Source organism: Lichenostomus cassidix, chromosome 2 (genome assembly GCF_008360975.1).
Source record: "Lichenostomus cassidix isolate B80296 chromosome 2, HeHo_3.0, whole genome shotgun sequence".
Taxonomy (NCBI): domain Eukaryota; kingdom Metazoa; phylum Chordata; class Aves; order Passeriformes; family Meliphagidae; genus Lichenostomus; species Lichenostomus cassidix.
In genome coordinates this window covers 151,062,565-151,086,796 of record NC_139482.1, presented here as the reverse complement: position 1 = coordinate 151,086,796, position 24,232 = coordinate 151,062,565, and the positions used below count along the sequence as shown (strand labels likewise).

General features: G+C 51.2%; 4 protein-coding genes across 4 annotated transcripts in view; 1 reads left to right on the top strand and 3 right to left on the bottom strand.

Moving 5' to 3' along the window:
- Nucleotides 1-6,118, bottom strand: part of LOC146442588 (rho GTPase-activating protein 39-like) — a 100,190-nt gene extending 94,072 nt beyond the window's left edge. The window contains exon 1 of the mRNA XM_085053739.1: nucleotides 5,983-6,118. Within this exon, the coding sequence (XP_084909865.1) occupies nucleotides 5,983-5,993 (11 nt within the window). The 5' untranslated portion in view covers nucleotides 5,994-6,118. The remainder of the gene's footprint in view (nucleotides 1-5,982) is intronic.
- Nucleotides 6,119-12,920: 6,802 nt separating this feature from the next.
- On the bottom strand, nucleotides 12,921-13,706 carry LOC146442587 (feather keratin B-4-like). The gene has a single exon (XM_085053733.1). The coding sequence runs from the start codon at nucleotides 13,704-13,706 to the stop codon at nucleotides 13,353-13,355; it is 354 nt and encodes a 117-aa protein (XP_084909859.1). The 3' UTR covers nucleotides 12,921-13,352.
- A 5,925-nt stretch (nucleotides 13,707-19,631) lies between these two features.
- On the top strand, nucleotides 19,632-19,970 carry LOC146442586 (feather beta keratin-like). Its single transcript, XM_085049934.1, has one exon. It carries the CDS (start codon nucleotides 19,632-19,634, stop codon nucleotides 19,968-19,970), a length of 339 nt encoding a protein of 112 aa, XP_084906060.1.
- A 1,869-nt stretch (nucleotides 19,971-21,839) lies between these two features.
- Nucleotides 21,840-23,128, bottom strand: LOC146442585 (feather keratin 2-like). Its single transcript, XM_085049933.1, has one exon. The coding sequence runs from the start codon at nucleotides 23,126-23,128 to the stop codon at nucleotides 22,769-22,771; it is 360 nt and encodes a 119-aa protein (XP_084906059.1). The 3' UTR covers nucleotides 21,840-22,768.
- Nucleotides 23,129-24,232: the final 1,104 nt, after the last annotated feature.

Sequence of the window (24,232 nt, the reverse complement as noted above, 5' to 3'; positions counted from 1 at the left end):
GTTTTCCGTAGGGAAAACACCTGAAGGAAGGAGCCATGCTTCAATCCAGGGGTTTTTCCATGCTTTTTGGTGGTGAAGAAAAAATGGACAGTGTGGACAAAGGCAGTCATGGCCTGGGGAAATCCTGGGAAAGTGGGAATAGGGTTTGGGGTGTTCAACTGGAGAAGGGAAGAATCCAGGGAAATTTTAGAGCCCCTTCCGGTGCCTCAAGGGGCTCCAGGAGAGCTGGGGAGGGACTTGGGATAAGGGATGGAGTGACAGGACACAGGGAATGGCTTCCCTGTGGAAAAGTGGAAATTTAGATGAGATATTGGGAAGGAATTCCTCCTTGGGAGGGTGGTGTGGGGCTGGAATGGAATTCCCAGAGAATTCCGTGGTTGCCCATCCCTGGAAGTGTCCAAGGCCAGGTTGGAGCAACTTGGGATAGTGGAAGGTGTCCCTGCCCATGGAATTTCGTGATTTTTAAGGACCCCTCCCACCCAAACCATTCCATGATTCGCTAATCCTCCCCTCTCTGCCACATCCAAGCCCAGAGATCACCGATATCCTTCTCCATCTTTTCCAGCATTTTAACCAGTGAGGAAACTCCACCGTCACCCCCAATTCCAAAAGCTCTGCTCCAGCCCAGAAACCAAACTTCCAACCCCCATTCCAGCCAGGAAACCAAACTTCCAACCCCCATTCCAGCCAGGAGCAAAACCTCCCAGAATCCCACTGCCAGGAAAATCCAACAGGAAAAACCTCCTCCCTCTGAGAGTCCATTTCAGGCCTCATTTGCTCCAAGTTTTACAAGATGTTTCTCAACACTCAGAAATCTCCATGTTTTTCCCTGCAGGAAAAGCAATTCCTGCTTTTCAAATGATACTGCTGGGTCACTCCACTGCCTCTTCCCACCTCCTTCCCATTTATTGCTGGGAAAGACTTGGAAAAATCGGGAAATAAGATATATTTTCCCCTCGGGAATATGGAGATGGGGATATCCAACTTCCCGAAAGTCAGAGTGATGCTTTTACCTCCCTAAAAACTGAGATTGGCAGATTTATTCCCTAAAAATAAGGATGGGGGAGCTGGATGTGGGAACGTTTAAAGGGCAGGAGGAGGGAAATAAATCCAATCCCTGGATCTGTGAAGGTCAAGGAAAGAGCAAGGGATCAAGAATTTAAGACAGGAGGCACCTCCCATTGGAACAGCACAATGTGATCCTTTCAGGAGCTGGAAAACAAAAAAAAAAAGGGATTTCGGGATCCATTTGGGAAGAGTTTCAGGGATAACCACTAATTCCCAAGGGCACAGGGAGATCTGGAGTGCTCCACTTTTTTCCCTCAGCACCTGGAGCACATTTATCCCTCAGACACTTCTTGGCGGCTGGAATTAAAAATAGCCAGGCTGGATGAGTTGGAAAGTGGGGGGAAAAAATAATAAATTCCAGCCGGAATGTTTATTTTTGGGAAGAGCCAGAGGAGGAAGAGGAAAGGTCGGGGTTCAATGCGTTATTTAGAGCATGTAAGGAAATAATCACTGGAGCAAAAATGCGGGAGGGAGAGGATGGAGGAAGAGCAGGGAATGGTGATTTAAAGGATTTTTTGGAGGAAGAGGTCGCTGGAACACTTGGAATAATCTTAACCAGCTGCCAACATGAAATTCCCACCGATACTTATAATCCGGAGCAAACATTCCCAAATAAAAACTCCATGAAACAGCGACAGCAGCCACAGCCCAGCCCAAAAATCCCAGATCCAATGATTTGGGATCCCTCCCCTAAATCCAAGCCCCTCCACTGCTCTGTCTCACCATCAGAGAATGTGTGATTTTATGCGATTTGACACAGATTTGACTCTGGAATCTGCCTGACTTCCCAGTTGTGGGATTGTGGTTTGGATTTGGGGTTTTTTAAAGGTTGTTGGGTTGTTTGGTTGGGTTTCTGTGGTGTCTGTTCCCAAATTCCCAGAGGTGGGACTCCAAAATCCATCATTTTTTAAGGAAAAGAACGACGGCACCGCAAGGCTTTGGTTTTCTGGGAATGGTTTGAGCATTTTCCCAAACCACCTTTAAACCAAGATTATCCCATGAGATGCATCATCCAATATTCGGATTATTGCTTAGGTGGAAAATTATCCAGAAAAACTTTCCCTGGATCTTCCTAAATGTGGATTGGGGTGTTGGACTGATCCAGGAGAAATAAATTGACCTGGACAAGGAAAAGCCACGAGACATTCCTGGGATTCAGGAAGCTACTAATTCATTCCTAACTAATTCATTCACTACCTAAAGCAATTCCTCCCTGGAATTTTGGAGGGAATTTGTCTACACCAACACTATTAAAGGGCCAAGCAAACAGGAATTTTCCAGGAGAAAATCCCTCTGTGGTGGCAGGAGCTGAACGCCTGGAACTTTGGGATCAAGGGCTAAGTAGGTCACCTTCAAATCCAGGTACAGAACCATGGATTCATCCAAATTCTCTGGGAAATGGAGGGGGAAAAAAGCCTGAAAGGAGCACGAAGTTGAGAGAATTCCTTCCCTGGAGCTCTACCTGAGGATGTTGGGATTATCCATTGGGAGAACCTATGGGATGCATCAGGGATGCTCCACCTTCCCACTAAAGGAGGGATTTGGTGGTCCACAGGACAGGATTTTCATGGAATGACACATTCCTAGGAAGTGTGATGTCCAACCAACCACATGCACAATATTCCCACTTTTTATTTAGAAGCCTGGAATTCCTTAAAACACCTTTAAAAAAAATTATTTTGGATCATTTGGAATGATCCAATCATATAAACGACTGGAAACCCTAAAAAAGTTGGACAATCCATAAAAAACACTTTGGGGTTGCATCAGGGGTAAAAAGTGGCTCCTTGTCCCAACAAAACCATGGCAGCAATAAATAAATTTTTTAAAAAATCAGAGTAAATGTGTGAACAGACCAATCTTCATGGATATCAGGCAAATCTGTCGTGAAACTCAACATGAGTCGGGATTTGGAAAACCTTCAGGAGTCTCCCCTTCCTTCCAACCTTTTTCTGGCTGGACTCCATGACTTTAAGGGTCTTTTTCCAGCCTAAACGTTTCCATAAATCCCTGACCTTTCTTTGCTCCCACCACCCCGGCAGCCAATCCCACAGTACAGCGGGACATTCCCAAAATCCCTTTGAACCCATCTCCAGCCCCTCTGGAAAAAAACAGCCTGAAGACATCTGGCTCCCAGACAGCCCAGACCTTGGATTGCCTGGATTTACAGCGGGAAAAATCCAGGAACCACAGATTTGGGTGGGAAAAGCAAAGAATTCCCTGGAAAATGGGGGCCTCCCCAAAGGAAGCACTGAAATGCTCTTTCCCAAGGGGATTAATGTTGGGATTATCCCGAAAATCCATCCTAGGTTTTTGTGCAGCCACCAGTGATGTGAAACTCTGATTTTTGGAGTTCAATTCATCCAAATTTAGGCTTTTAGGCCTAGAATTGCTCCTGGTCAGTGATTCCAAGATCCTGCATTCCAACTCCAAGCCAGGCTGGATATGGTTTGGAGCAACCTGGGATAGTGGAAAGTGTCCTGTCCCATGGCAGGGGTTTGGGATTAGGTGGGATTTAAGGCCTCTTCCAACCCAAATCATTCCAGGATTCCGTAATTCAGGATATTCCATGAAAACCCTTTGGAAGAAGGGGATGGATGCTGCATGCCTCAAGCTCTTCCTCTCCCACCCATCCCGAGGGATGGGGAAGGAATACAACCCTTATTTCCCCCAAAATCCACATGGAATGGGGCTCAGAGAACTCCAAAATCCAACACAAAATCACACCCGGCACAAATAATCTGAGATCCCACATTCCTGGGCTAATCCACATTCAAAACCGAATCTCGCCACTCTCCCCCTTCCCCAAAATCATCCCTTTCCCACTCCAGCAGCACCAAATCCAACTGGTTTTGGGATCAACGAACATCCATCCGGGAAAAGACATTCCATGGAGGAAGGAGCCCAACCAACCCTGGATGGACACGGAAGCACCAAGGGAAGCATCACATCCCAATTCCAGCCCTGTCCGAGCCACCTGCTGCTCGCAGGGCCCCAACAGCTCCCTCCAAACATCCCAAATCCATCCATTTTCTATGGAAAACGTGTTTTGGGGTTTTTTTTCCCCCGTTAATCCCACCCAGCTGCGTGTGCCAGGTGAGGCTCCAGAGCCACGGAGCAGCTGCGGATTTCTCCGTAGAGGTCACTCAAGGGGTTGGTTAAAGTGGGAATAAATAACGGGATAAATCAATAACTCGAGCGATTCCTCAATAAATAACGAGATAAATTAACGACCAAATAAATAAATAATGAAATAAATAAATAACGAAATTAACAGATAGCGAAATTAATAAACAGCTCCATTCCCACCCCGCAGTTTTTGCAGCCGAAGGGAAATGCAGGGAATGGGGGAAACGGCGCAGGGAAGAGGGGGAAAAAATTCCCAAACCAGCGGCTCCGCCGTCCATGTGAAATAAATAAATCCCGAACAACACAACTCCGGCGTTTCTCCCCCTCCACCTTTCCCAAAACCGGTGGATTCGGTCCTCCAGATCCCCGCCCCGAATTCCGGCGCTGCGCATCCCGCTGCAGCCCCCCCCTCCCTCCCTCTCCATCCCACCCAGCTCCATCCCTGCCCGCTCCCCTTCCCTTCCTTTCCTTTCCTTCCCGGCGCATCCCTGCATCCACACCCATTCCCACGCCCCCCGCACCCACCGGGAGCTGCTCCCCCCTCGCCCTGCCACACCTTACACCTCCATGAAAACACCTCCTGCATCCCATGGGATCCATCCCGGCCATCCAGGGGGAGCGGGATGGGGTTGGATGTGTCACCCCCTCCCGAGGGAGGAGGGTGGGATTCAACCCCCCCGTCCTGCAGCCTTCCAAAAGCCTTCCATGGGGAGCGGGATGGGATCCAGCACCTCCACATCACCCCCAAAAAGGCAACAGGGTGGGATTTCAGCTCTCCACAGGGAGCAGGGTGGGATCCAGCCCCTCCATGAAACCCCTCAAGGGGAACAGGGTGGGATCCAGCACCTTCCCGAGGAACAGGGTGGCATCCAGCCCCTCCATAAAGCCCCCTCATAGAGAAGAGGGTGGGATTCGACCCCTCTATAGGGAGCAGGGTGGGATGCAGCCCCTCCAAACCCCCTCCATGGGAAGCAGAGTGGGATTCCACCCCTCCAGAGGAGCAGGATGGGATCCAGCCCCTCCATAAAACCCCTCCAGAGGGAAGAGGGTGGGATCCAGCACCTTCCCGAGGAACAGGGTGGGATCCAGCCCCTCCATAGGAAGCAGGGTGGGATGCAGCCCCTCCATAAACCTCTCCCCACGAGGATCAGGGAGGGATCCAACCCCTCCAGGTGGGATCCAACACCTCCATAACCCCTTCCAGAGGGAGCAGGGTGGAATCCAGCCCCCCCTCCCTCCCAGCGGTGGGATCCGGACCCTCCATCGGCAGCAGGATGGGATCCAGTCCCCCCCCACCTCCTTTTCCGATTCTCCCCGAAATCCAGGGTGGGGTTGAGCTCCATCCCCCTTTTCCTTTTCCATCCCCTTCCCGCAGCCACAGGGATCCAGGTGGGCGCATCCAGCCCCCCCCCCATCTCCATGCACCAAAATCTGGGAGGGGGGCTTGGAATCCTCCAGCCAAACCAACACCTGGCTGCAGCGCAGGTGGCGTTAACCCCCCCGCACCCCAAAATCCAGGCGGTACCAGAGGGGGAGGGAAACACCCCCTCCCCAAAAAAGCCCCGAGACCCCCCCGAAGTGACGATGGGGAGGGTAAAGACCCCCCAAGGACACCTCGAAGGTGGGGGGGCACCGCCATAAGCGCCATAGGAGGAGAAGTAGGATGCAATTCGGGCTCCCTAAAGGGGTTTTGGGTGGGTTTGGCACAGGAGGTGCAGCCCCCCCACCCAGCCCACCCCCCCTCCCCAAATCCCCGCTCCTCCCCGCCGCGATGCCGCTTCTCACCTCTCCGCCATGATCCCCGGCGGCTCTACCGCTCGCCGCCGCCGGTCCCGGTCCCGGTTCGGGCTCCCATGGCCCCCCCCGTGCCCGACCCCGAACCCCCCCCGGCCCCTCCTCGCTCCGTGCCCGCCGCGGCCGCTCCCGGCGCGCTCTGAGCGCCGCGTCCCCGTCACCAGCGACAACGGCGGCGCGGCCAATGGGGGCCGAGCTGGGAGGCGTGGCCACGTCGGGGACACGCCCCCTCCTGCGGCAAAACCACGCCCTTATCCAAATGAGGGGGCGGGGAAACCCTCGCGGGGGATGATGGGAGGGGTAGGAGGATGGGTCGGGGTGTGCGCGCACGCTCGGAGAATTACGGTAGCGCGGCGCTCGCGGGCGGGGAAAGGCGGTGTGCGTAATGCGCATGCGCACCGAGAATTACGGTAATCCCTGGTGTGCGGCGCGCGCCCGCAATTGCGGTAGTTTATAATGCGCACGAGCAGGTGGAAATACGGTAGTTGTGTGTTGCTCACTTGGAATTACGGTAGTTACGTTCGGATGCGCGCTTGGAAATACGGTAGCTGTGGCGTGTGCGCATTTGGAAATACGGTAGTTGTGCGCATGCGCATTTTGAAAGCGTAGGTCTCGTGTCACGTGCGAGAACTACAGCAGTCCCGCTGCGCATGCGCGCTGGGAGTCATGTGCGTGTGCTATACACTTGTAATTACGGTAGTCGTGGCGCGCAGGCGCGTTTGGAAACGGTGATGCTCATTGAGAAATACGGTAGATAAGCACCTTTGGAAATACGGTACTTGGGATGCGCATGCGTATTTGTAATTACAGTACTTCTGCTTTGGCGTGCATTTGGAAATACGGTAGTGGTGGTGCGCGTGCGCATTTGGAATTACGGTATCGCGGTGTGAAGCGCTTTTGGAATTACGGTAGTTGAGGCACAACGCACTTTTGTAAATACGGTACTTGCGTGAGGCTCATTTGGAACTACGAGACTTGGGATGCGCGTGCACTCTTGGAATTACGGTAACTGTAGATGAGCATTCAAAATACGGTACTTAATATGCGCATGCGCATCTGAAATTACGGTAAGTGCGCGATGTGCATGTGGAATTCCTGCGTTCGTAGCGCGCATGCGCATCTGAAATTACGGTAACGGGCGATGCGCATTCAGAAGCCGTTACTTCCAATGCGCATGCGCACAGTGAAATTACGGTACCGGAGCGATGCGGACGCTAAAAAGCCGGTATTTATTTTGTACATGCGCATTTGAAATAACGGCAGTGGTGGTGCGCATGCGCGCTGGGAAATACGGTACCGGTGTGATGCGCACGCCCAAAAAAATACGGTACCGCGGCGCGCACCCACATTTGTAAATACGGTAATCTCGCATTTCCCGAGGCGCACGATAGGGAACGGGGGTGGGGACACACCGTGTGACCCGTGAGCCACCACGGGGTCTCTGACACTCCCCCCCCGGTGTCCCCCTGCACCCCAAAATACCCCACTGTACCCTGTGGGACCCGTGTCCCCTCCCCCTCACTGTCCCCCCGTGTCCCCACACCCCCCCTGCCCTCCATCCGTATCCATGTTCCCATTCCCTCCCTGCTGTCACTGGGATGGGGATGGAGACCCCAAACTGGGAGGTTCCAACCCCCCCGGGGCTGCCCAATCTCCCCAGCTTACTGAAATTCATCCCTTCCACTCCAAACTGGTTTCCCTCCATCCCACCACCTCTTCCTGCTGCTCCATCAGATATTCCCTCGCTGTGATGTCCATCAACGAACCCCAATACCCCAAACACCTCGAGGATGAAGCCCCCAAAATATTTTTGGGACGATGAAGGACACCTGGCCAGGGTGAAACCTGCATTGAGGACACCACGAGACCTCGGAGCAGCTTCCACCCCGTGGCCAAAACTTTGGGAATTAAAGGAACTGGGAGCAGCAGCTCATCAGTTTCAATTTGTCAGGAGGGGACAAGTTCAGTCACGGTCCGAAACCAACCACAAAACCCTTTTATTCCCTTTCCAGCCTCAGCACAATCCCTGACTTGCAAATTTCCAAGGAATTTGGCCGGCTGTCCTGCTGGCTGTCTCAGCAGGATGGTGCTGGCGTCGGCGGCTCCGCCGTGCCCGGGGCTCCGGGTGCTGCTCACATGTTCTTTTTTCCACAGCTGCGAGAGCTTCCTCACGTCCGACCCGCGGTTTTTGGGAGCAGAAGGACCCAAAACCGTCCTGTTTGCTCCTCCAAGCTCCTCTGGGACGTGCATGGAGCGGGATGGAGCCTGGGAAGGGGTGAGTCAGCGGCGTTTTGCTGTTTTCCTGGGGGCTTCTTTCTCCTGCTCCTTTTGCTCTTTGGATTTAGTTTCCTACATTTGGAAACATTTAATTTTAGGCTGGGTGTATTTTTGGGTTTTTTAATTTTTTTTTTAAATTTAATCTGGTCTAGGTAGAATAAAAGAGCAATTTTGTCCTTTTCTCCAAGCATCCTGATCTGAGAACGGCCATTCAATAATCAAATCATGGAATGGTTTGGGTTGGGAGGAAATTCCATCGGGTGCCACTATGGGCAGGGACACCTCCCACTACCCCAGGTTGCTCCAAGTCCTGTCCCGCCTGGCTTTGGACACTTCCAGGGAGAAATCAGGATGTCTCCAAGGGTTTTGGGTGCTCCAACACTCCCCCACATCCACACCCTCAGGAATCCCCCCCATTCCTGGGAATCTAGGCTTCATTCTCCAACTCCAGCTCTGGTGGGATCCAGACACCGATGCACAGCCCAATCCCAGTGGTGACTGGGTGAGCCCCAGTTGTCCCAGTCATTCCTCCCATTCCTGGGACCCTAAGCTAACCAGGACCTTTGTTCCCAATCCTTTGGAGGTGAGGGTCACCTCATGATCCCAAACCAAAACCTTGGGACAGCAGAGCAGAGCCTGGAATGAGGATGTCCCTCTTTGATCCAGGACCCGGTCTTGGAATGGTGGCTGTCCCTGAGGGACCCCAGTGGGGAGATTGATCCATTCCTGTGCTCCAGAGGGGACAGGGATTCTCAGCTGGTGTCCCTCACATCCATGGTGGAGCTCCTCTTCCCCACATTCCTGTTTTCATCCCTGGGGAAGGACAATCCCACCGTGACCGGGTGATGATCACTCAAATCCATTTGCAAATTGTTCTTTCTGCTGGGAAGGACAGGACTTGGAGCAACCTGGGATAGTGGAAAACATCCCATTCCGTGGCAGGGAGTGGGAAAAGAGGGATGCTTCCCTGGCAGGGTGGTCCAGCTCTGGTGGGTGCCATTCCTGGTGGGATTTAACATCCGTGTGGATGTGGCACTTGGGGACAAGGTCAAGGTCCCTTCCAAACCAAACCATTCCATGATTCTGTTCCTGGCTGTGGCCTCTCTTTGTTCTACCTGGAGCTTTTCAGGAGTCTCCAAGCAAATTCCTCTGCCTTTTAAATCTTGATTAAACACAAGATGCCAACAACTCAAGCCCATGAATTCCTGCTGTCTCTGTCACCATGGAAACGGGAGACTGTTACCTTTTAATATTTTTAAGTTATATAAAGGCTTGAGACAACTCTGAAACCCTCCCAACGATTAAACAAGAGGAGGAATGAAAAAAAATTAAATGCACTTTTCTATCAAGGAAATTGTGGAAATGGATGATCCTGAAGGTCTCTCCCAACATAAACCATTCCATGAGTCTTATTTGCTGCACACACTGGGAATAAAATCCAATCCCACGAATTCAACTCTGTCTTCCCAATCCAAATCTGTGAGTGCTGATGTTCTAATCCCATCATTTAACATGTTGCTCCCTCCCCATTCCATCTGGATAGTTGCAAATCCAACATTAAGAAATGAAACTGGAAAACAAGACTCATTCAGGACTGGAGAGCACTTTTTTGGGGATGACTATTTTCTCTGTCAGTGAAGTTGCTCTCCCAGCTGTCCTGATAGTCACATTACTCTGAATAGTTTCTAAATTTGTATAAAGTCTTCATTTCTGTTTGCTGGGATTCTTTGAAAGGTGTCTGTGTCCAGCTGGGAAATTGGGAAATGTTTTTGTCCCACCTGGGAGCAGGAGCCGCAGGAATTCAGCCACCGGTCACAAAGTCCTCTTGAGTAACACTGGATTTAGGGAGTGGGAAATATAATTTCAGCCCTTGAGATCCTGGATGTGAGTCCTCTCCTGGTTCTTGAGCAACCTTCCCAGGGAGTAATAAAAACTGTGAGGAAAGGAAGGCCTGGTGTGCACAGGCCAAAGGAGGCCCAGGAACAAACCTGGATAATTCCCTTTAAAGAGTCCTCCCTGTTGAGGTGAACAGGTTGTGCTCCTAAATCCTTGTGGAATGGTTTGGGTTGGGAAGGACCCTAAAGAACATCTGGTTCCATCCCCTGGTTATCCCAGTCCCTTCATCCTGGCAGCTTTTCTCCAAAAAGGTGAACTCCATGGCTGTGGGATTTGGTAGAGCCATCTCTCCTGAGGCTTTCTCAGGGTGTAGAGTCCTAGGCTCCCTCCCTCGGGGTCAGATGCCACCCCCCAGCAGTAACAGGATTGTGGCAATGGGATCCTGGAGGGACAGAATGTGGCAATGAATTTGCTGCCTTTGTTTCCCGTGAAAAGTTTGATTTGAATGGTATCTTTGGAGAAGAGCCTGGAGTGACAGGATGAGGGGGAATGGCTGGAAACTGACAGAGGGAATTTGGGATATTGGGAAGGAATTCTTCCCTGTGCGGGTGACAGGAGGTGACAACACCCCAAATTTGTGGTCACAAGACCCTGCAGGTGATGAGTGACATCCAAAGGGGGCAGGACTGAGGGGCTGTGACACTCAGCAAATTTGCTTGAGAGAATTTTGGAGCTTGTTCTTGTTATCAACATTTTTAGCAGCATTTTCCCTTCTGATCATTGTCCATCCCCCTTTTTCCCTATTTATGTTTCACTTTTCTTTGCCATTTCCCCCCTCTTTTTGTTAAAATTGGTTCTTTTCCCTTTCCCCTCTATTTTTGTGAGCTCCTTGCTCAATCTTAACTACTTTTTTAGGTGGGGCTTTCTAACCAGGTGTTTTCCCATCTATTTTTTGGCAGCCTTTCTCCCCCAGGAGGCCTTTGCTGGGTGCTTTGGTTTTGGCAGTTATTCTTATTTATTCTGGTGGGGCTTTCTGGATTTACTCAAAGCAGGAGAGGGGTTTTTTATCTTCTTGGTGGGGAATTAGGAGGGAAAAGTGAAAAATCGGGGACATGGAAAAGGTGAACACCATGTTCACTTCCACAACAGAAGTAATGTAATTAATTGTTTAGGTTGATTAAAGTGTCACTGTCAAAGACACCAATAAAAGCTGGTTTAATATAAATCACATTTAACTATATTTTGATATAAGGTTTGATGGGAAGGTCCACTCTGCTAATTAAAATAATATCACAGAATAATAATGGTTGGGAAAGACCTCCAAGATCGTCATCTCACTACATGGATGAAACATGTAAAAGGGAACATCAAATTAGAATTAATTTAGAATTATTTATGTGGATACGGAGGGAAAAGAAGATATAAGAAGCTATCACTTTATCATTGTCTTATCATTGGTTTATCATTCTTATCAACAAACTGGTTCATTAGAATTGACCACAATTAGAACAGTGACTGAGCTATAGATTCCAGATGGCAAAATTTGTGCTGTATTTACTATAAGGAATCTAAACCTTGGAATCAGCTTCTCACAGCAAGAAATTCCATAGGATCATAGAACTGGGGAATTGTTGAGGTTGGAAAAGCCCTCTGAGATTACATCCAACTGTTCCACTGCCAAAGCCATGTTCTTAACAATGTCCCCAACTGCCACATCCACAGGGATGTTGATCCCTCTCAGGGACTGGGACTCCACCACTGCCTTGGGTAGCTGTGCCAGGCCTGGACAATGCTTTCCAGGAAGGAATTTTTCCCAATATCCAACTAAATCTCTCCTGGCACAACTTAGGACTGTTTCCTCTCATCCTGTCCCTTGTTCCCTGGGAGCTAAGTCCAATGCCCACCTGGCTCCACCCTCCGATCAGGGAGTTGTGGAGAACCAGAAAGTCCCCCCAGAGCTTCCTTTTCTGCAGGCTGAACCCTCCCAGCTCAGTTATCTCCACTGTTTGTAGGGTTTCAAAACATTCCATCTACTCATCCATAATTTTTCCAGTCTCTGGTCACTAATCCTTGAAGTTTCCAAAGCAAAGATTGCTGATAACACGGGAAATGGTTTTCAAACCCCACATCCTGGACTTGAACACTTCCAGGGATGGAAATAAGGCATGGGATGGTTCCTGCAGCCATTTTTGAGTTTGTGCAGGACACAGGAGATGCCTTGGGCAGCAATGGTCCCTGTGGAAAAGGGACTAGACCCCCTTGGGTCAGTGCCTTACAGGTTATGGAATGGGGGCACAGAAGTCCGTGCTGAACCTATGGAAAGTAATAACAACATTTTCCCCATTTCCTTTCTCTACTCCTCCTTTTCCCCCACTTCCAGGTTTCCTTTCTGCTTCACTGAGATGATTTCTCCATATGGATCGCGGGTGGTGTTGGGGAAGGAGGTTGGTCAATACTGTTCTGACAGCAGCAGATTTCATCAGAGCTCTGTCTAGGTGAGCACAACTGCACCCAAGCCTTGGTTTGGGCAAGCGAAGGGCTTGTGTTGTGTACTGGAAGGAAAAAATTGCACCAATGGTTATTGATGGTGAAATATTTCCATTAATAAGTCTTGGACAGCACCTTGGGGTGCTCATGTCTCTGTTGGGATGTGTGGCTTGGCGAGACTGGACAGAGGGTGAGAACCAGGCTGTGGCCTGCTGGAACTGATGGACATCTGACATCTGGATCCAGGCCGTGAGAGGCTGGAACAGTCTTGGGAAAAGAAAGAGTAAAGAGTCATCTGAAGCTATGATGCAAGATAACTTTATTGAGGCAAAAAAAGTAAAGAGCACGAGAACTAAATAAAATGGACCTAGTCTGAGGTGCAACAGGACAACCATCAGCCAAGGCCCTTTCCTTGGAGTAGGTTTGGCCAGAGCAACAAGACCTTCCTACTCCACAGAGGGAGCAGCCCAGTGGATGGGCTTGATGTTCAATGGCTTGGGAGAAGGGGTTTGTCCAGAGTGGACTGGACAGAGCCAAAGGGGAGATGCAGAGCAGGGAGCAGGAGAAGAACAGGAGGCAGATGGGCCATGTTTGAAGGCAGCCCAGGCTGGCCCCTTGGCTGCTGCCTTGCTTGGGGCCCTGAGAGCAGAAGCTGGAAGTGCTGAACCTGTTAGAGAGCCTTGGCCCACAGAGGCATCCTCAATGCCCGGGGAGTGTTTCAGGGATTGGAGGGTTGGTGTCAGGAGCAGTGCCGAGGGTCCTTAGCAGTTGTAGCCTCCCCTTCTGCCATAGCAGCCCAGGCCTCCCAGCCCATAGCCATAGCCCAGCCCATAGCCAAATCCACGGCCATAGCCAAGGCCATAGCCAAAGCCACCAAATCCACCAGAGATGGGCTGTCCCTGCACACTGAGTTCAGTGCCCACGGCAGCCCCAGAGGTGGATCCAACAGCAGTGTTCTGGGGGAAGGAGGTCATGATGGGTCCTGGCAGGGTGACCTGCACAGGAGAAGGCTGGATAACCACACGGGAGTCCTGGCACTGTCGGACACAGGGCTCGTTGCAGCTGTTGGCCAGCGGGGTGGGTCCACAGGGGCGGCAGAGGTCGTAGCAGGCCATGGTTGTGGTGTGGAGGGTCCCTGGAAGAGAGGGGGGCGTGAGGCAGGGCAGGGTGTGGGGTGTGAGGGGGGGGCAGTGATGCAGGAGGGTGAGGGAGTGTGGAGGCTGTTGTGGGCCTGTAGGGAGGCATGAGGGCTGCTGAGGCTGGGGCTGGGAGTGCTGGAAGAGAGGGGCCAGGGGTGCAGGAGCAGGAGGGTCAGGGGCTGGAAACTCACCTGGTAGTCAGCAGGAGCAGGAGGAGAAGGCGTGAGGAGAAGTGTGTGAGGGAGAGAGGCACTGGGCTGGCTTTTATGCTGGTCCTGGAGGGGTGGGACAGCCTTTGGCCCATGGCCTTGGGGCAATTTGCAGGCTGCAACTCTTGCTAGGCACAGCCTGGTGCGTCATGTACTGGGAAGTGTTTTCCTTCTTACAATTTTGCAATTTCGTGTCCTGCTCTTGAAGACATGTCTATCTGACCTTGGCGGCAGCTTTCATGAGTTGGTATTTGGGGGGATTTGTTTGTTTGATGTGTGTTGGGGAGGACGAAATAAACAACCTGGAGTGCTGCAATGTCGTCAGTGAGGTCATTCTGTGGTGCTCCTGTGCTGGGGTTTGTGGGTGCCGTGTGAAGAATGGTCCCTCTTCTGTGTCACTGGATGTCCATCAGTCACTGTTTTGCAGCCATGGATGCTGAGGGAGCTGCTGATGTTCTGGGGCGGTCATTCTGCAAGAGCTTGGCAAGGTCCTAATGCCTGTGAGCAGCTCCTGATGGAATAAAGGAGCTTATCATCTTCTGCCTTGAAGGGGAGTAAGAGAGTGGATATGGAAAAGGTGAGGCTGTTAAGCTGTAGCTGTTCCAGTGTAATGGACCATTTGTATTTCTGAAATTTACATGGCAGTGCACTCTGCCATTTCAAGTGTATTCCTTGACCTCATTAAGAAATCCAGTAAACAAACAACAAACCTGTGCCCAGTCCCTTTTTCAGGGGCTGTGACGTCAATTCCCTTATTCCTCATTCAAGCCATATGGTTTCATAACTTATACTCCATAAATGTAATATTGTGTTTCTCTGAGCAAAACCTAATAATTAATAACGGACAGTCAGTGTGAACCTGTTCCCTCCTCTGTGATGATTCCTGCATGCCTTTCTAAATTTTGCGATTCAAATTCCTTCTCTTGAGGCTGCTTCCATCTGACCTTGGTAGCAGCTTTACATTCCCTTAATTATATGTATTATAGACCAAATTCTGCTGTTGATGGTTCATGTCAGGGCAGGCTGAAGACGTGACCAAAACTGAGGATATGTGAGGTGTCATTGGTGAGGTCACCCTGCAGCACTGGGTTAAGTGGTTTTTGGGTGTGTTTTGAGGAGTTGCCCCCATTCACTCTCAGCCCTGACAGGCTGGTCGGGGCTTTACAGCTGTGGTGGAGGTGTTTGCACTTTTGTTGCATTCCCTCCTTCCTCACCTTTCTTGCATCTGGCAAAGCCTGACATTAAACCTTGACTTTTCCATTGGTTGTGCTCTTTGGTTTCCTTGCTGCCCCTCTTCTCTTGAAAGTTTTGATAGCCAGGGCCTTTAGGGTTTTTCATTGGACTGAGGTGTGAAGCCACTTCTGTGGGCAATGTCTGGTTGTGAGAAAGAGGATTTGAAGGTTGCTCTGGGTTGTTGGAGGAGAGCATTGCATGTTCCCAAGAAACCCAGGTAAGTCTGGGTTGCACCAGTTCCCAGCATGGTGGCCTGAGAAGTGTCGAAAAGGCCCAGGCCTCTGGACCCAGAGGCCTGTGGTCAGTGTCCTAAAGTCCAGATGGCAGCAAATCTCCTGTGCTGTAGCCCAGGAGTTGGAACCACTTGGCCAACACTGAAAACCTGAGTGGTGCTGGACAAGTGCTGGAGTTCAGCAAGGGCAGCTGCTAAGTCATGTGTCTTGGGAAGAGTCAGCCAAGAGATGGGATGAAATGTCAGTCAGTTATATTGGATAAAATGTCTGGGTATCAACTAGAAAAACTGTTTTCTTCTGAGAAAAAGCCTTTGTGGTTTTGGTTGAGAAGAAATGTTGCAGGAGGTGTCTCTGTACCCTTGTAGAAATGTGACCCCAAGTTTGCAGAGTAGGATTGGGAAAACTGTTCTGACCAAGCAGGGAGAGGTGACTCTTGTTATCTGCTCAGCACTGGTGAGGTCCCATGTGAGTTGTCATGTGCAGATCTGGGCTTCCCCTTGGGAAAATGAAGTTGATTTAGTGAATGAAGACCATTTGAGGGTCACAAAGATTGTAAAGGGGCTGGAGGAACTTTCCTTGAGGAGATGTTGAGACAGCCAGGAGTTCCAGGAGACAAGGCTGTAGAGGGAGGTGTCATCAGTGTGTGTAAATCCCTGATGGAAGGGACTGAATTAGAGGGAGCTCAGCTGTTCTCAGCAGTGTGGACATGCAAGACAAGTAGGCAAGGGCACACGGGAAAACAGATAGAATTGCATGGGCAAAGCAAGAAAGAACTTTTTACCATGAAAGTGGTCCCAGAGTGGAAGAGTTGGTCGAGATTGTGCTGGGAGCTCTGAACTGAACTGTCTATGGTGCTGCAAATTCTGCTCTTGCTGACTCTGCTTGATCAGAAGGGAATGAAACACTTTCACTCCACAGTTCCTGCCCAAGAGAATTTTATGACTGTATGTTCAGAGGGCTTGAGAATCCTGCAGCGAAGAGATTTTCTCAAGTATATGCTGGCACAGAGGGACTTATTGAGAACCATGAGTAGGAGAGAATTGTTGTGTCAAAGCCTTTGGTGTAGCTGTTTATGGGCTTGTGTCATGTTTTGGAAGGTGTGTGTTGTCCCCCCCTGCCCCTTCTCTACATCCTGTGCCACTCTTGATTCTTACTGGTGAGGATAGAATTTCCTAGAGAAAAGTGTTGTGCCTCTTTTCCGCTCACTCCAATGCCATGTTGAGCCCTGGCACTGTGCTGGGTGAGGAAGTGAGCCCAGTGGATTTAAATAAAAAGAGGAGACATCTCAGTCTTTAGAGCAGGAGAAGTTTATTGATGCAAAAGAATGAAGAGACAAGAGAAAGCAGAAAAAGGGATCTGGTTTGAGGTAGAAGTGTTGCAACCATCAGCTGAAGATCTCTTTTTGCAGGAGCTGTTGCCAGAGCCTTGTGGTGGTGCTATCAGGAGTGGCGCTGAGGGTCCTTAGCAGTTGTAGCCTCCCCTTCCAGCATAGCAGCCCAGGCCTCCCAGCCCATAGCCAAATCCACGGCCATAGCCAAAGCCGCTGTAGCCACCAAAGCCACCAAATCCACCAGAGATGGGCTGTCCCTGCACACTGAGTTCAGTGCCCACAGCAGCCCCAGAGGTGGATCCAACAGCAGTGCTCTGGGGGAAGGAGGTCATGATGGGACCTGGCAGGGTGACCTGCACAGGAGAAGGCTGGATAACCACACGGGAATCCTGGCATTGCAGGGCACAGGGCTCGTTGCAGCTGTTGGCCAGCGGGGTGGGTCCACAGGGGCGGCAGAGGGTGTTGCAGGCCATGGGTGTGGTGTGGAGGGTCCCTGGAAGAGAGGGGAGTGAAGCAGGGCAGGGTGTTGGGCCCGTGAGGCGGGGGGGCAGTGATGCAGGATGGCGAGGGATTGTGGAGGCTTTTGTGGGTGTGAAGGGAGGCATGAGGTCTGCTGAGGCTGGGGCTGGGAGTGCTGGAAGAGAGGGGCTAGGGGTGCAGGAGCAGGAGGGTGAAGGGCTTGAGGCTCACCTGGTTATCAGCAGGAGGAGATGGTGTGAGGAGAAGTGTGTGAGGGAGAGACATGCTGGGCTACCTTTTATGCTGGTTGTGTAGGGGAGGGGCAGCCTTGTTCCATGGCCTTGAGGCATTTGGGAGACAGGCAGCATGTTTTGGCCAGCCCAGCCTGGTGAGTGCAGAAATGTGGAGTGTGGAGTGTTTTCCTTCCTGCAACTCTGCAGTGTCATGTCCTTCCCTTGAGGCAGTGTCCATCTGACCTTGGCGGCAGCTTTTATTTCAGAGAATTAGAGACCAGTGTGTGGTTGCTGATGGTGTGTGTCAGGAAACGTAGAAGATTCAACCAAAGCTGAGGAGATCCGAGGTCATGCCATGGCATATTAAGAATGTGCCATTTGTAATCTTGCCTTCTGCCTGAAAGATGTGCCAGCTCTCTCAGCTTCTCCCCGTTTCAGGGACAGTCCAGACCACAAGCCCTTCAGACCATTCTCAGGCCACCATGCTGAGCACTGACATAGCCTGGACTTGCCTGGGTTGTTGAGGATCATGAAATGCTCACCTCCAAAAACACTGGGCACATTCCAAATGCTCTTTCTGATCATGAGACACTGCCCAGAGCAGTGATCACACTTCTCAACACTCAGCCCAGGTCACGATCCAAAAACCCCTGAATATTGAATCCTTACAGACAAGTGGGACACCAAGACACTAACAGGGCATGACCAATGGGAAAGGTGATGTCTCCTGTCAGCTTTTGCCAGCTGGGAAAATTGCATGGAGAGAGGGAATGGGATGGAAAGGGAAACACCTCCTACTTGGAACAGCTGCAGAGCCCAGAGCAACCTCCCAGGGCTGTGAGAGACTGAGGACAACTCTTCACACACCAACACACCACACAGTCCAGTGCCCCAGGGTGACCTCACTGATGGCACCCCAGCCCTCCAAAGATTTGATCAAGTCTTCATCCTGCACCTACAGCTCCAGAATCTGATCTCTAAAATGGCCACTTAAAGGCTGCTGCCAATGTGAAAAGGATGCAGACTTGAAAGAAGGACTTTAAATCTCAGAATTCCATAAACAAATGTGTGAATCAAGGCAGAGAAGGAAAGAGGAGATTGTTGATCGTCCATTAAAAATTACTGGCTATTTGCTAAGAGGAACATAATACTAAAGCTTTAAGGATATAAATGATGAAACCCTATGGTTTGAATGCGGAATAAGAGAATTGACGTCACAGACCGGCCAGTGAACAAAGTGATTGGCCCCAAATATTGTTTATTTCTCAGATTTCTTAATGAGGTCAAGTAATACACATGAAATTAAAGATTATGTTGTCATGTAAATTTGTGAAATCCAAATGGACAATAATGCTGGAAGACATTCAGCCTGAACAGCCTCTACTTTTCCTGATTGTCTTTTGTGATCCCGTTCAGGACACAAGGCCATGAGCTCTCATTCACCCACCAGGAAGTGCTCCCAGGCACAGGGACATTTGCAAGCTCTTGCAGAGTGAGCTGCCCAGGACATCAGCAGCTCCCTTAGCACCCTTGGCTGCAACACAATGACTGATGGACATCCAGTGACACAGAAGAGGAGCCCAGTCTTCACAAGGCACCCAAAACCCACAGCACATCAGTACCTGAAAATGACAAAACTGATGACTGATTGCACCTCTCCTGTGCTCTGGTTGTTTTTTCAGCCCTCCCTGACACACCTCAAACAATCAAATCTACCCAAATACCAACTCATGAAAGCTGCCACCAAGGTAAGATGGACATGGTCTCAAAAGCAGGACAAGGAAATGCAGAGCTGTAGAAAGGAAAACACACCCCAGCAGATGACTCACCAGGCTGGGCCAGGCAAGAGCTGCAGCCTCCAAAATGCCCCAAGGCCATGGGCCAAAGGCTGTCCCACCCCTCCAGGACCAGCATAAAAGCCAGAGCAGTGCCTCTCTCCCTCACACACTTCTCTTCACACCTTCTCCTCCTGCTCCTGAGAACAACCAGGTGAGTCTCAAGCCCCTGACCCTCCTGCTCCTGAACCCCTGGCCTCTCTCTTCCAGCACTCCCAGCCCCAGCCTCAGCAGCCCTCATGCCTCCCAACAGACCCACAACAGCCTCCACACTCCCCCACCCTTCTGCATCACTACCCCTCACACCCCCACCCTGCCCTGCCCTGTCTCATTCCCCTCTCTCTTCCAGGGACCCTCCACACCACACCCATGGCCTGCAACACCCTCTGCCGCCCCTGTGGACCCACCCCACTGGCCAACAGCTGCAACGAGCCCTGTGCCTTGCAATGCCAGGATTCCCGCGTCATCATCAACCCTTCTCCTGTGCTGATCACCCTGCCAGGACCCATCATGACCTCCTTCCCCCAGAGCACTGCTGTTGGATCCACCTCTGGGGCTGCTGTGGGCACTGAACTCAGTGTGCAGGGACAGCCCATCTCTGGTGGATTTGGTGGATTTGGTGGCTATGGCCTTGGCTATGGCCGTGGATTTGGCTATGGGCTGGGAGGCCTGGGCTGCTATGGTGGAAGGGGTGGCTACAACTGCTAAGGAACTTCAGCACTACTCCTGACAGCACCACCCACGTCCGAGAACACACCGCAGGCATTGACGATGCCTCTCTGGGCCAAGGCTCTCAAACAAGCTCATTGCTTCCATCTCCTGCTCTCAGTTCCCCAAGCAAGACAGCAGCCAAGGGGCCAGACGGGGCTGCCTGCAAACATGGCGCATCTGCCTCCTGCTCTTCTGCTCTGTGCTCTGCATCGTGGCTTCTTCTCTCCTGTCCCCTCTGGATGAATCCCTTTTCCCAAGCCAGAGACCATTGGGCGCCCACATTGGGTTTCTCACACTGCAGGGCAGGATGGGCTTGATGTTCTCTCAAAACCTACTGCAAACAAAGAGCCTCATCTGATGGTCACCCTACCTGCACCTCAGACCAGCTCCCTTCTATATGCTGCTCGTGACTTTTCACTTTTCTACCTCAATAAAGTTTTCTTGCATCACAGCCTGAGACGAGTTCTTCTCTTTTTTGTGCAAGACTCTTCCAATGATGGTAATCACTAATCCAGGGTTTTAGATGCCTCTAGTGTGGGTGAATAAGTGTACTTAGACCTCTCTAAGATATTATTTCTGCAGTTCCACTACCCACTGGCACACTTCGGTCTTCCATCACACAAACCCTTCAGCTGTTGAAACACAGCTTTTAATACACTAATGCGGGTGTATCCCTGCCTTTCACACAAGCCCCTCATGGGTGGTGTGTTCAGTTTTGCTGGACACCAGTTGCTCCAGACCTTCATAATCTTCCAGTCTCATCTCCATCTCTGGAGCAGATGGAGATGTCTTCCTGGAGACAGCAGCTGCATTTTGTCCTTGTTTTCAGGTCCAAGATCTGAACACACAACATCAGTGTCACCAGAGTGGAGCAGAGGAGCCCAATCCACTCCTCACCTGCTGCCCACACACACTGGGATGAGGCCACGACACAGTGGGGCTTCTGGACAGCACATTCTCATGGCCTGGGCATGTCCAGTTCTTCATCCACCAAAATCCCAGGTCCTTCTCCTTGGGGCTGCTCTCAATCCCCTCATCACCCAGCCTGTATGCTGTGTGTTTGGGATTGCTCCAATCCAGGTGCAGATATTCTGCCCCTCTGCTCTGCTCTGGTAATGTTGGGGAGCTTTGTTCATCTCTGGGTTCCGGCAAGACAAGACTCTGGTAGGGAATATCCAGAGCATGGCCTTGAGGATAATCCAGGGCTGAAGGTTTGGGAGAGCCATTGGCCATGACATTGGGGCATTTTTCAGGTTAGTTGCTCTTGCCTGGCCCAGCCCAGTGAGTCATGAGTTTGGGAATCTTTTCCTTCCTACAGCTCTGCCATTCCATGTCGTGCTTTTGGGGTTATACCCATCTGACCTCAGTGGCAGCTTTGATGAGTTGGGATTGGTTCCAGCATGGGTGGAAGAGTGAAGAGGGACCAATAGTCTGTAGCCAGACTTGTGCAAGTCCTTTGTTGCTGTGCCAGACAACATCCTTGTCAGACAACATCCAGACAACAACATGCGGAGTTGTTGATTGGACCATTTGGTGGACAAGGATTGGGCAGGATGGTCTCACTCAAAGACTCGTGGTCAATGGCTCCATATGTGTGTGGAGGACAGGGATGAGTGGTGATCATCAGAGACTAAAATCAGCACCATTGCATTTTGCATAGTTGTCATTTGTATAGATGGTAGGAATGAGTGGGATGATTAGCAATAGCAGGGAGCAGAAAAGGCTGAGTGGTGTGGTTGGTTGGCTGTGTGGAGGGAAGGGATGGCATCCAGAGGGGCTGGAACAGGTTGGGGAGGTGGGATATTGTCAGTGTCATGAAGCTGAGCAAGGCCAAGTACAAGGTCCTGCATCTGGTCTGCATGACCATAGAGTGGACAGTGAGTGGATTGAGAGGAGAAAAGTGGAGAAAGACTTGGAAGGCTGTTGGATGAAGAATTGGACATGATCCAGCATGTGAATGAGCTGACCAGGAACTTGTCATGTCCTGGGCTCATCCCCACATTGTGGAGAGAAGGTGAGGGGAAGGATTCTGCTGCTCTGCTCTGGACTGGGTAGAGCGGAGCTGTGTGTTCAGCTCTGTGTCAGAAAATGTGGAAGACATGGACCTGCTCAAGTGGAGCTGCAGCTGGGCGTGGGAGATGATGAGGGTCTGGAGCAACTGGTGTCCAGCCCAAGTTAATACACCTCCCAGGAGGGGCTTGTGTGAGAGTCAAGTATAGACCAGCATTAGTGTATCCAGGCCTGTATATCAGGAGCTGAATGTTTTGCAGGGTGTATTTAAAGAGGCAAATTAACGAGCGCGTGCCATTGAAGGAAAAGGAGACAACTCAGGCTGCAATGCAAGAGAACTTTATTGAGGAAAAGAGCAGTGAAAGGTCATGACCAGCAAATGCAAGTGATCCGGTCTGAGATGCAGGTAGGGTGATCATCATTTGAGGGCCTTTGCTTGCAGTAGGTTTTGCCAGAGAATCAAGGCCTTTTTGCCACAGTGCAGGAACAGCCCACCAGAGGTGCCCAATGGAGTCTGTCTTGGGAGAACGGGTTTGTCTAGAGGGGCCTGGACAGAGCTAAAGGAGTGATGCAGAGCAGGGAGCAGGAGAAGACCAGGAGGCAGATGGGCCATGTTTGCAGGCAGCCCGGGCTGGCCCCTTGGCTGCTGCCTGGCTTGGGGCCCTGAGAGCAGAAGCTGGAAGCACTGAGCCTGTTTGAGAGCCTTGGCCCAGAGAGGTGTCCTCAATGCCCGGAGTGTGTTTCAGGGAGTGGATGGTTAGAGTCAGGAGTAGTGCTGAAGTTCCTTAGCAGTTGTAGCCTCCCCTTCCACCATAGCAGCCCAGGCCTCCCAGCCCATAGCCACAGCCCAACCCATAGCCAAATCCACGGCCATAGCCAAAGCCGCCGTAGCCACCAAAGCCACCAAATCCACCAGAGATGGGCTGTCCCTGCACACTGAGTTCAGTGCCCACAGCAGCCCCAGAGGTGGATCCAACAGCAGTGCTCTGGGGGAAGGAGGTCATGATGGGTCCTGGCAGAGTGACCAGCACAGGAGAAGGCTGGATAACCACACGGGAATCCTGGCATTGCAGGGCACAGGGCTCATTGCAGCTGTTGGCCAGTGGGGTGGGTCCACAGGGGCGGCAGAGGGTGTTGCAGGCCATGGTTGTGGTGTGGAGGGTCCCTGGAAGAGAGAGGGGAGTGAGGCAGGGCAGGGGTGTGGGGGTGTGAGGGGTAGTGATACAGGAGGGCGAGGGAATATGGAGGCTGTTGTGGGTCTGTGGGAAGGAGTGAAGGCTCCTGCGGCTGGGCTGGGAGTGCTGGAAGAGAGGGGCCAGGAGTGCAGGAGGGTGAGGGGCTTGAGACTCACCTGGTTGTTGTCAGGAGCAGGAGAAGGCGTGAGGAGAAGTGTGTGAGGGAAAGAGGCACTGGACTGGCTTTTATGCTGGTTCTGGAGGGGCGGGACAGCCTTCCCCCATGGCCTTGGGGCATTTCGGAGGCAGCAGCTCTTGCCTGGCCCAGCCTGGTGAGTCATGATGTGGGGAGTGTTTCCTTCTTACAATTTTGCAATTCCATGTCCTGCTCTTGAAGACATGTCCATCTGACCTTGTCGGCAGCTTTCATGCATTGGTATTTGGGAGGATTTGATTGTTTGATGTGTGTCGGGTAGGACGAAATAAACAACCATAGCCCTGGAGAGCTGCAATGTCATAAGTGAATTCATTCTTTGGTGCTCATGTGCTGTGGTTTGTGGGTGCCTTGTGAAGAACTGGCCCCTCTTCTGTGTCACTGGATATCCATCAGTCACTATTTTGCCGCCAGGGATGCTGAGGGAGCTGCTGATGTTCTGGGGCGGTCACTCTGTGAAAGCTGGGCAAGGTCCTAATGCCTGTGAGCAGCTCCCGATGGAAAAAAAGATCTTATCCTTTTCTGTCTTGAAGGGGAGTAAGAGAGTGGATCTGGAAAATGTGATGCTGTTCAGGCAGAACTTTGTCCAGTGTAATGGTCCATTTGTATTTCTGAAATTTACATGACCGTGCACTCTGCCATTTCAAGTGTATTCCTTGACCTCATTAAGAAATCCAGTAAACAAACAACTAACCTGTGCCCAATCCCTTTCTCAAGGGCTGTGACGTCAATTCTCTTATTCCGCATTCAAGCCGTATGGTTTCATAACTTATACTCCATAAATGTTAATATTGTGTTTCTCTGAGCAAAACCTAATAATTACTAACGGACAGTCAGTGAGAACCTCTTCCCTCCTCTGT